Genomic DNA, 12,661 nt, shown 5'->3' with positions numbered 1-12,661 from the left:
ATATCTTTTACCGTTCGTTTCATTCTTGTATAGGATCTAGCCGTTGGAATTATTTTTCACTCACTCTATTTAATCCGTAAAAGTTTTGTATACATGATATCTTTAAGATTTTTTTTAAAATTGAACCAAAGACTTTAGGCGTATTATTAAAACTTTTCACCATTAGACTTACTCTAGTGGTTTTACAACATCTTAAAGATATTAAGTAGAAAAAAAATATCAAAATTTATTTGATTTTAAAAAAAGGAAGAAAGAAACTGAGTTACCTAAAGACTAAAATTACGTATAATTTAAACATTAAGGCTCTATAAAAAATTAATTAAGGCTTCATAAAAAGTAATTATAATCCATAATACTATTTTTTTACTGGATCCAATAAAAATACCAAAGTGTTTGTCACCTTAAGACCTAGAATAGATTTTATACGAAGATTATAATATATAAATTACTTTTTGGTAATTGATAGCGAGCCATGTGAAAATACATATATGTTAAGCTTTTAATGTATTTTATATAAGTATATACATATATACATATGTATATACACATATTATATTACACTATTTCCCAGTAAATGTATTTTATAGACCGGATACATATACACATATATTATATAAGTAATTATTAATTTATACTCACTTATTTTATATAAAAAAAATCATTTTAATAAGTTAAGCTTTAAATGTACTATAAAATAAACTGTTTCCTAGTAAAATATATTTTCTAAAAAATAAATGGATTTAATATACATTACACTATTATAATTATTTTTTAAAGATTTGTGCGTCTTATGTCGATAACTATTTATGTTTGAGTTAAAACTCATGTAAAAATCTCATGACTTTCATAAACTTGTGTCCCTTTTCTTTTGCAAAACTTTTTTGTCCCCTTAATATTTGTTGCTTTTTTAATTAATATTTGTTTCAAGAAATTTAAGTTGCCGTCTATAGATGTGATTATTTGAGTTTGACAACTCTACTTTTAATTTCTAAAAATCCAAATTTCAATCGCTCACTTGAAAGGCAAATTTATTTCCATTTAATATCTTTGCGCCGCAATCATAGTCCCGTGTCCTCCCAACGCGTGGAAACAATAATATATGTCATTCACGTAAAGAAAGCTAAAGCATAATACAAATCTCATAAAAATAAAAAAAAAGTTTAAATTCTTATATTTTTAATACAAAAAATTGACACTATTAATCAATTAAAATTATTTGATATATAAATTTTAAACTATTTATTATAACAATTTATATACTTATCAGATTTAATGATATGTGTGGTTAAATAGTAATATAAAAGACATATACACTATTTATGTATTTTAATTAAATTCAATAAAAAATGGTGCAAATGAAAATATATATGAAGAAAAATGTTAATCAATCCCGACACTTTATAGATCTTCAAGGATGTTGGAGATCTTTTTAATTTTGCCTCTAAGATGAAAAGAAAGTTTGATTAAATTTATTTAATTTAATCTCGTTTTAGATTAAAATAGGTCTAGTTAATTATTTAGTGGATACTATTCTTAGATGGAAAAGGCTTTTGTGGTTATTATTGTTGTTATGGCTGCTGCTGTATGTCATTGTAATAATTAACACTTGTCAACGTATAAAAAAAACATCACTTCTCAATTAATACATGTGTAACTTTTCACTTGTCAGAGCAAACTTAATTTTGAGTTGTCCTGTTCTCTATCAACCCTTTATAATTTTGATAATGTCACCTACTAGCTAGGATAAAAATAGGACAGAAAGAAGATATTTTATTGTGTGCATTATTTGGTATAAAAACTTTTGTAAGGTGAAAAAAATGAAATACAATTTAAAAATGATATAATTATATTTTTTTATCTTTATCTTATTGAAATTAAGTTTTTTTATCATTATCTTATAAAAAAAAGTTTTACATCGTTAAACATATAATAGATTTATTGACTTTTAAAATAATTATATTAAAATAATTTAAATAATAATTCAAAATGATTATCTGGTATCATTCTTGTCACATTTTCTCATAATATATTATCTTATGAGAAAATGTTTTACATCATCATATATGATAAATTTATTGACTTTTAAAATAATTATCTTACAATAATTTAAAATGATTATCTCATGTCACTCTTATCACCTTTTCTCATAATACATTATCTTATGAGAAAAGGTTTTGCACCACCATATGATAAATTTGTTGACTTTTGAAATATTTATCTTTAAATAATTCAAACGATAATTCAAAATGATTATCTCATATAATTCTTATCACATTTTCTCATAGTACATTATCTTATGAGAAAATGTTTTGTACCATCATATATGATAAGTTTATTTAATTTTTAAAAAAATATTTTAAAGTAATTCAAACGATTATTCAAAATGATTATTTCATATCATTCTTATCACCTTTTTCTCATAATACATTATCTTATGAAAAAAGATTTTGTACCACTATATACATTAAGTTTGTTGATTTTTAAAATAATTATCTTAAAATAGTTTAAATAATAATTCAAAATGATTATCTCATATCATCCATGAGGGAAGTAGTAATACAATTTCTTATCACATTCTATTTATACGAGTGACAAAAAATTAAAATTTCTATAAATAATGTTTCATATTTGGGTATTGACACAAACATTTTTTTTAAGATATACTTTCTTATTAATCTATTGAATTCAAGCCAATTTGGTGAAAGCCCAATGTGCTTTCATATAAGATACCAAAGATTTTTCAAAAAGAAAAGAAAACTATTTCTCTTATTTTTTAATTGAAAATTTTTATTTTTATTTTTAAAAAATTACAATTTTAGTTCCTTTTTTTAAATTGAAACGTTTCATCTTCATTTTTTTAAAATTATAATTTTAGTTTTTTTATCAATTACATATTTTTTAAAAGCGAAAGACAAAATATCTCAATCAAAAAATAAAAAAACTAAAATCATAAATTTAAAATATAAGAGGATAAAAATTAAATTTTAGTCTAAAATTTATTTAGAGTTTTCTGAATTAAAATTATATATTAATAGTTATTGCAATCTTATCTAACTCCGAATTAAACTTATATATAAATAAATAAAAGATTTAATTGAAATTAAAATACCTTTACATTTATCCAACATTGCAATGTTATAGCTAGGACTAGGAGATACTATAGGTTTGGACATAGGGGTGGGTAAACGGACTCAGGTCTATGGATTGGCTCGCGGGACCTGTGATCCACGCGGACTATAGATCTTTTTTTTTTAAAAAAAATCCATGGTTATATAAGATTTTGGGCCCATCCCGCATAATTTATGGACTTATGCGGGTTTGGTCTGCGAGGTCTTCGGATTGGCCCACAAACTCGCAACCGCCAATTAAGTTCAACCCAAATCCAATTAATTTTAAAAGCTCAATCTAAAATTTTATTGCATTTATGCTGAAAATTTATTTAGTTATGTTAAAACTTTTGTAATTAAGTATTGTTAGAGATTTATTAAGACTTTTAAATATATATATGAGTGTAATTGACTATCTTTTTCTTTTAAAAAATATATATTTTTTAAAAAATAAGCCTCTAGATCAGTCCGTTTGTTCCGCGAGATTCACAAGACAAAGACAAAGACAAACTAATATTTTAATTTTGTGTAAGAAGTGACTTAATCCATTCTCATGTCAACACGATCAGACTTTATGCGAGACGAATTGACTCATTTATCCTTCCCTATTTGGCCATAATAACTGTTGAGAAATTTGCGTAGGGGAAAGTATCCCATGCTGGTTGTGACATAGTAAACGCTTGTGACCTTTTACCCCTTTTAAGGAAGATCTTCCTTTTATGCCACGTGGGACCGATAGCATCTATCTCGTGCTCTTTTTTGCATATGCTGTCATCACCGGTCAGCCATAGCCCACAACACATGACTAATTTTAATTAATAATTAATTAATGAACTAACCTTCCTTTTATGTTTTTTATTTTGAATCAATCAAGTCTAATAGGAAAGGACAACTCTGTCATATCTCCCATACTCTATTTGACTCCCACTATTCCACATGTTGAAGTTCAAGGTTATTTTGGTCTTTTCACAACTTTCTCTCTCACTAATAAAACTCCACCTTCTCCCAGGGTCAGTTCCAAATCAGCTTCTCATCAATCTCTCACACAATTTTCCAATTCCTGAGATTCTCTCTCTTAAAATATAAAATAAATATTGGCATTATTCTTTATTTGAACAATGAAAATAGTAATAAGGCGAATAAAAACAAAAATAAATATTTGGTAATTTTTGTGGGATGTGTTGGCGGGTGCATATAAATAAATAAAACCAACCAACAAACTCACAGACCAATAAAAGAAGCCCCCTCAGAGAGAGAGAGAGAAAATCAGAACACGCTTTGAAACTGAAAGAGAGAGTAAGTGAAGGTGTGTGTGTGAGAGAGAGAATCAAGAGAGAGGAGAAAACAGAGACAAACGCTGTCTGTGCGAGTTAGAGAGAGAGAGAAACCCCAGAAAATCAGAAAATCTAACCCCCATTTTTTCTCTCTCTAGTTTCCATTTGATCGGAGGTTCTCATTGTGGTTTTCCGATTATCGTCGAATCAGCTCCGTTCTCCGGTTCGGTTCGGTGCAATGGAGCAGTACGGCCGGTCCAGTGAAGGTTCGCGGTCTGATCCGTCGCCGGAATGGGCCGAGCCCGAAGCCCAAACCGGGCTCGAAGGTATCTCTCTATCTGTCTCTCTATTGTGTTTCTGCAGTTCTCTATTGTGATTTATGGTTTTGGGGGAATGTGGGATGTTTCTAAAGCGGGTTCGATCTTGATTGTGGAAAATGCAGAGCCTGTGTGGCAATTGGGAATGGGTGGTGGTGCTGGGGAGGAATCGTATCCGCAACGCCCCGATGAGGTTGATTGCACTTACTATTTGAGGACCGGCTTCTGTGGCTTCGGTTCCCGCTGTCGGTTCAACCATCCTCGTGATCGTGCCGTGGTAACTATTTCTCTTCCTTCTTCTTGCTTAAAGGGTTTTCATGATGCCATTGTGTGCTTTTACGTTCGCAATTTCGTCTGATCTTGCTGAAAATCACCAAGTTTTTTCGTTGTTTCACTGAGATTAAGATGTTTGCATTGTGTACTTTGATTTGGTGTTTTGTAATTTGTTTATGTTTATTTGTGTTGCTTAGGTTGCCGGAGCTGAGAGGACTGCAGGGGAGCATCCGGAACGAGTAGGCCAGCCTGTGTGCCAGGTGCTGTTTATGGTTCTGCTGAATGATTCAGTTTGATGGCTCACACTGCAATTTCTTGTTTTTTGTGAAATAATGTTGTCAAGGATGGATGGAGTGTGGTTATGTTATTTTTGTTTTCGGTTGTTTTTAAGGCTTGTGACTGTATCTGCTGATGGTTAAAATGCAGTATTTCATGAGGACAAGGACATGCAAATTTGGTTCATCTTGCAAGTACCACCACCCCAGGCAGGCAGGAGCAGGGGGCGCTGCTGCTACCCCTGTGTCACTAAATTATTATGGATATCCATTGCGACAGGTCTGTATCACTTTTTGTATTTACTACATAAGGCTAGGCATGCTTTTGAATGTTCTGTTTTGTTTTCTGATCATGGAAATATTTTGATCCGAGTTTGAATGTTTATAAATATGATAACAGGGTGAGAAGGAGTGTTCCTATTATGTGAAAACAGGACAATGCAAGTTTGGTGCAACTTGTAAATTCCATCATCCAGTTCCTGCTGGCATCCAAATTCCACCATCGCCATTTGCCCCAGTTTCACCTTTGCCTGTACCAGTACCTTCGCCGTTATATTCAACCATGCAGCCCCCACCTGGTCCTTCGTCCCAGCAAATTGGTGTGCTGGTTGCGAGGCCTCCTATGCTGCCTGGCTCATTAGTCCAGAGCCCCTATGGACCTGTGGTACTGTCCCCTGCCATGGTACCTATTTCTGGCTGGGGTCCTTATCAAGTAGGTCAAGCATTTCTTTTTGATTGTTCAGTCAAATTATACATGCATTCATTGAAGCCATTAACTATTGAGCTCTTGGTGCAGGCTTCTGCATCAGGTGCTGTTCTTCCTTCTGGTACTCCATCTAATGTTGGTTCAGCACAGCTTTATGGGATAACCCAGCTACCTTCACCAGCAGCTGCCTATCCTGGACCTTATCCACCTTCTGGTTCCCCAGTTGGTCCTCCAAGCAGTAGTCAGAAGGAGCAGGCATTTCCAGAAAGGTCTAACCAACCAGAATATCAGTATTATCTGAAAACAGGGGAGGTTAAATTTGGTCCATCATATAGGTATAACCCTCCACCGGACATGAGTGTGCCGGACATGAGTACGCCAAAAGCAAATGTGATTCTTAGTCCTGCAGGTCTTCCTTTGCGCCCGGTAATGGTTGCCTCTCAACTTTGTTGAAATATATGGCGCCTTTTACTGAGTTGTGAATTACAAATGCATGATCCATCTCCCCGCTTCCACATAGTAGGAAAAAGCTTTTCTGTTGTTGATCCATATTCCCTCCAACAGAGTTTTGTAGTTTCCAGAGATCAAAATAGCTATTTGTGAATTATAACCAAAAGACTTCTTATTGTTTTGTTCCCAATAGCTTTTTGGGAGATTTAAAACATGTTTACTGAAACCCAAGCTTAGTTTGCAATTCATGTTTGAGAACAAATCATAATAGGAACCATTATTCCTTGTTTTTGTTCTTTGGTTATTTTTACGATACACTTTTATGGGATGGTGAGCTTTTGTATTTATACTTGCATGTGTCAGGCATTCATGTTGGGTTAAATCACACCTGTACCATCTTTAAAATTTAGATGAAACATCATTTGATGAAATGATATCAAGAATGCCTAGTGAATGAGTGTTTTAATCATAAAATTGGAGGATATTTGAACTCTTACATCTTTAGTCTATTGGGGATTCTTCTTGGAGAATTTGAAAGCACGGAGGTAAAACTGTTGTTTTAATAGTCTCCTTGGGCTTGATTGTACCTTTATGAGAGTGGAATTCCCACTTTGTCATCCATTCATTTTAGTGGGGGTAAGTTCAGTTAGAAATTTCTTCAAAATGTCTGTGGATATGTTCTCTTCCTGAGCAAGGAATACCGTGTACTATAAACATTTAAAACTTACCATGACTCTTTAAGTTTGTAAGAAAACACTGAAACATCATAAATTCTTGTGATTGATATTATCATGTTCTGTTGTATTTGAATGCTACTCTGATTAGTTTCTTCTGCATAATCACGAGGGAATTCTCTTTCTCACATTAATGTATTGATAATAAAGGGTTATTTTTTCTGTGTACTCCTTAAGGCAATTTCCTGAGTCATGCATATTATAGTTAGATCTGCTACTAATAATGAATTTGTGTATTTCATCTTTATCCTTTTTTGGCTGGCATATATATCTTTCCCACATATATGGAAGTTTTCATTTTTTAGTACATGAAAGTTTTACAATTCCTCTTTTAGTAGCTTGCTTGTAGATTATAATTTATGATCTCGTATATGTTAACATGCTATTGATTACTGGGTAATGATCTTACGATACCTATAGTGCCTGTTACAGTGGTATTATCAAGATGTACTTTGTATGAAGTCGTTTTTGGAGTATGTTATTCATACATAGGGTGATAAGTTGCTACTTTGAATCAGAACAACACTAAGTTGCCAACCTATTTGTTCCAAATTTCAAGCCTTAGCAATCATAATCTGTATGTCATATGCACATCTAGGGCTTGCAAACTCAGGAGTTAGAAATAAAATACTGATCCCACCAGGAATGGTTTGGTACAGTACTTGATTGAATAATAGGATCATAGGAACAAGGTTGAGAATCTGTGCCTTGTGGCAGTCCAAGACCATATTTATCACTTAGATGTCACTATCAAAAACAAGTTCAGTTGGTACTCAAAGATCTTGTAAATGAATATAGTGTACTCCTATTTAAGATTTTTATGCCAATAATTAGTCCTGCATACAAGTTGTCAGTATTCAGATATCTGCATTCCCCACTAGGGAGGAGGTGGGGGTGAGAGTGGTCAGGTGTGTTAATGGCCGTATGCGTGAAATTGGCACGTGTTACTTAAAATACACATTTAAACATCATTGCACATAGTCTTAAGAATGATTATCATGAATGGCAGGGACTAAAACTGAAGTCTGTGGACGAATCAAATTAGGGATAAACCAGCCATTGTCTCCTTACATTTTCTCCAGTAGCCAACATCAGGTTAGGAATCATATTCCTATATTTAGATCAGCTTGGCATCTTAGCAATTTCTTATTTGAAAATTGATCTGTTAACTTCTTTTGGCTTTAGGAAATGTGTAAGATTGTTTTGATTTTGATGGTCATCTTTGTCCAAAATTCTTTTTTGTCTTTGTTATAAAATGCTGCTCGTCATGTCTTATGCTTGAGACTAGTATGAGTTTTTAGGTTCTTCAGAGATTAATGTTCAGCCAAATATAATAAAACGTTTTGTTTCCTCTGTAAATTATGGAGTGTCTATACTCAATAAAACTTTTAAATTTAAGGGATTTAAGCATACGGATCTTGGCATATGCATATAGTTGTCTAAATAAATGAGTAGAATTATCATAATAATATACACCCGTGAAGTAAAATCTCGGTGTTGATCATTCAGGTTCGTTCTGGTGAGTCAATGAAACTAAAGATATCTGTAATGTAATAATTTAAGAGAGGGTTCAATGACTAGGGTGTATTTATTTTGCTCTATCTGGGATTCTTGTAAATGGTATCTGTTGTAAAACATATTAGATTGATATTTGATAACAAAAATTTATTGATTGATAATAGCATACAATATTCCTTGGAAGCTAGAATGTGGAAGAAGTACTATAAGCATTATGGGCAAGATCCGCTAAAAACTCTGGTTTTATATATTCCAATTTCCCTTGTAGACTGGTAGAGTCTAAGCTAATTTGGTGTTAGTTTGAACAGGTTTCTTCTTTATGCTCATTGCTGTGTTTTTAGAGTTAGCCATGATGTGGTATACAGTAAAATATTCTAAGGATCAGCGTTTCACTCTTTTCCCCTTTTCGTTGTTTTCCCCCTATAAGATGTGTATATAGTAAAATATTCTCTGGTTGAAGAGTCTCAGGTAAGCATGTCAACACTCAACATCCGTCTCCATATCAGCTGATTTAAGTACCAGGAATTTTTTTATTAATATGTTCTACTAGTTACCCTACAACTAAGTCTTATCCCACTAGGTGAAGTTCTGTACTACGTGGATCAATCAACACTATTTAATTTGCTTTCTGTAATGGTTTTCTGACAATCAGTTACGTGATTTCTGTGAAAGAAGTGTTTTACCAGTTTTGTGGTTTGTTTCATTATGTTTTGGTATTTGTTTCTTAATTTAATGTTATTTCATACTATTTTCTTTATTTTCTAATTTTTAGTTGCCATTGAGTGCTTTTCAGGTCCTTCTTCAATTTTTTTATTCATTGCACCATAATAGATTCACCTTATGCATCTTCCCTGGTATCACTGTTTTGCCTATTTCAGTTAGTTTCTCTTATGTGACCTCCAACTTAATTTCCCTTTATTCCTTTTGGTTTATTTTCTGTTACACAAGATTTTGTCTGTTTGAGCATTGCATTCTTTATCTTGTTCATTTGCCTGAATGTTACTTCTGTCATGGAATGCCTGTTAGGTCAAGTATAAAGTTTTTATGCAAGAATTATACATTCTATTTGGGTTTGTGGCTTTGTGCTACTTGCCCCATCAGTTGCATTTGCTTGAAATCTATGACCAATACTAGGAAACACCTTGTGCTGCATGTTTCTTTGTCGAGCTTGGTGCTCATGCTGTCATCTTTTTTGTCTCTCAAGTCTCAATCTATTTTCAATACTAGCTTGAGTTGTTCAAACATTGTTTTCATGGGTAATATTTATGTTTCCTTCATGTGATTTTTAATTAGGATTGATTCTAGTTTTCCATATTCTAGAAATTAGGTGTACTTCATTTTCTTGAATGTGTCTTTTGAAATATGATAAACTAGTCTTTAATGTTCCTCTCTGCTGTAATTGTTGTCTCCTTGTGGTGCATTAGTGTTTCTCTTAACTTTGGTTCAACGAAAGTATCTTAAAATATTTAATTTATGAGAAATGCTAGACACGCACTTTCTAACACTATCTCTACTTCCAATTAATTTTAGTCAATAATAGTGTTAAAAAGAGTGTAAGAGAATGTGTCCCTATCATTCCTCTTTACTTATTTTAATTTTGTCACTCCTATAAATTCGCATTGTGAAGAGCCTTTGGCACCAGTGTATGTTTTTTTTTTGTCACTATAGGTTTACAAAACTAGCACTTAGTAACGATAAGATTGCCTATTCAATTGAATTGTTTTTGAAAAATATCTTGACTGCCTTCTTAATCGTCTCAATCTAATGTTTGTGTTTGATAATCAGGGGGCACCAGCTTGCACTCATTATGCACAACATGGAGTATGTAAGTTTGGTTCTGCATGTAAATTCGATCATCCTATGGGATCAATGAGTTATAGTCCATCTGCTTCTTCCCTGGCTGACATGCCAGTTGCACCCTATCCTGTGGGTTCAACAATTGCTACTCTTGCTCCATCATCTTCATCTTCAGAGTTGCGGCCTGAACCTAGCTCAGGATCCAGTAAAGAGTCTGTTCCATCCAGAATGCCTTCATCAACATTGACTGGGTCAATCGGCTCGACTTTGTCGACTGGTGGACCCATTTCTCAATCGAGCACTCAACCACCTTCCCAAAGTTCAGGTCCTTTAGCCGCTGTCACTAGCACCACAAGTAGCAATGTCTCTCACACCTCAAGCTAAGCAATGTGAATGCATACCTCATCATTACTCCTTTTTTCAATCTCAATTCTTCCACTGGACATAATTATTCAAGGAGATCCTCCAATAGGTTTTGTTTTCAGTTATCCTAGTTCCATTCTCAGGTCTAGCACACTTCACACCAATTATCTTTGTGTTCATATAAACTTTTTGTGGCCATCCCTTTGATCTTGAATAAACCATGGCCATCCTTGAGAATTTTAGCAATCCATACGATCACCTTGCTTTTGAATAACTCAGAATCTGCAAGGCCATTGTGCACATGCCCTTTCACATCTCCAATAGGTTGTGCTGCTTATTTGTGCTCCAATCTTTTTTGATATGAGAACATTCTGTCCAGACTTTCGTTTATCATGTGTTTATGTCTCTTCATCTGAACCCTTTTTTAATTTGGGAACAATTTTCCATTTCTGCCTTGTAAGTCCTGTTCAACAATTTTCCCAACTTGTATCTAGGGTTTAATGTGAAGAGAAGTAATCAGGAGACTACAATGAGGCTTCACATTGCTATCTTATAATATAAGGTTTAGATACACGGTGATGTTGTGACAATGAAAAGCTTGACTTGGTACTTAAATTTATTACAAAAATACGTATATGAAGAAACAAATTTAAATTAACGCATTTGAATGTGTAATAACTTTTTTCTCCTTTTCTATCAGTTTATACCTGATGAAGCTTCAATGCGAGATCCGGTCATTTTTTTGATGTTGTAAGATGTTAGTATTGTTTAGCTTCTGGCACACAACACAACATCCATTTTTTTTTTTATATAAAGAACACAACATCAAAATGCACCATGTGTAATGCATTGGACCAACAAAAACGATATCATGTGGCTTAAATAAATAAATAAAATTGCACCATCAAATTTTTGTAGCGAATTTCCAAGTTTTCTTGTAGTGGATACTAATGCATGCGAAGAATCTCTCCACTTTCAGAGCTGTCTTTTTTAGAAATTTCCTAGTATAATAAAATTGGTGCTTTTTTCTGAACCCTTCCCTCTTCAAAGTGTCTTCCTGATATATGTAACTACGTTTTTTTTTCCTTGGGATACATTGAGGGTTAGACAAGAAAGTCTAATCTTTCAGGCTGGATTCTTCACGAAAAGTCCTCTTAACTTTTTTCTTTTTTTAATGAGGTTGGTTAATCTGTTTTAAGTTTTTTATATAAACTTTGAAAGAACTGATTGGTATTTGAAAATGATATTTTAAAAATAATCTTAATGACCATTTAAGTTTGATTATAATAAAGTGTTTAGAGATGAGATTGCTGAAAATGATATGATATAATAATATTAAAGAAGATTATGATAGAAATGGACACAAGAAACGTTGGGAAAGAAACATGGTCGTGTGTCAAGAAGGCATAACCATTTCAAACAAAATTAAATTATAGAAATGATTATGTAATTAGATGTCTATGTCTAAGCTAAAACTGGCTGTTATTACACACAACCGTGGTCAAGTTATAGACATGGCTGTTTCTAAATTTTCTTTAAAAACGTACGAGAATTACACACTAATTAACGCTTAAATTTAAGTCACGATCACGATAATTTTTAATTTCTTCTCAGCACAAGTTATTTTTTATAATTTTGTGGGCCTTAAAATTTCACATATATTTAAACACTTTACATAAAAATTCACTCAAATACTAAGATTATTGATGTGAGTGATAATGATTAAAAATATTTTATTTATGGTATTAGTTTATTAAACAACATTATGTCTTCTGCTTCAGTGAAAAAAAAGTTGGAAAAAAAGTTAAACCAGGTTACTTAACTTAAATTAAATAACTTATGTAATC

At 32.6% G+C, this 12,661-nt stretch overlaps 1 protein-coding gene across 1 annotated transcript; it reads left to right on the top strand.

Annotated features, from left to right (window-relative positions):
* Window positions 1–4,316: 4,316 nt before the first annotated feature.
* On the top strand, window positions 4,317–11,207 carry LOC100782445 (zinc finger CCCH domain-containing protein 34). Its single transcript, XM_003541612.5, has 7 exons — window positions 4,317–4,707; window positions 4,824–4,975; window positions 5,169–5,231; window positions 5,398–5,526; window positions 5,647–5,958; window positions 6,043–6,378; window positions 10,440–11,207. The coding sequence occupies exons 1-7, from the start codon at window positions 4,620–4,622 to the stop codon at window positions 10,833–10,835; spliced, it is 1,476 nt and encodes a 491-aa protein (XP_003541660.1). The 5' UTR covers window positions 4,317–4,619; the 3' UTR covers window positions 10,836–11,207.
* The last annotated feature ends 1,454 nt before the right edge of the window (window positions 11,208–12,661 follow it).

This window comes from Glycine max, chromosome 13, assembly GCF_000004515.6.
Source record: "Glycine max cultivar Williams 82 chromosome 13, Glycine_max_v4.0, whole genome shotgun sequence".
Lineage (NCBI taxonomy): Eukaryota > Viridiplantae > Streptophyta > Magnoliopsida > Fabales > Fabaceae > Glycine > Glycine max.
Note: the sequence above shows the minus strand (reverse complement) of the source record. Positions and strands in the feature narration are given on the sequence as shown.

Bases quoted from the DNA above. Each gene is read 5' to 3' on its own strand.
- LOC100782445 (XM_003541612.5), top strand. From the start codon at position 4,620: ATGGAGCAGTACGGCCGGTCCAGTGAAGGTTCGCGGTCTGATCCGTCG. The intron at 5,232-5,397 runs GTGCTGTTTATG...GTTAAAATGCAG, and splicing joins TAGGCCAGCCTGTGTGCCAG to TATTTCATGAGGACAAGGAC. The intron at 5,527-5,646 runs GTCTGTATCACT...ATATGATAACAG, and splicing joins ATGGATATCCATTGCGACAG to GGTGAGAAGGAGTGTTCCTA.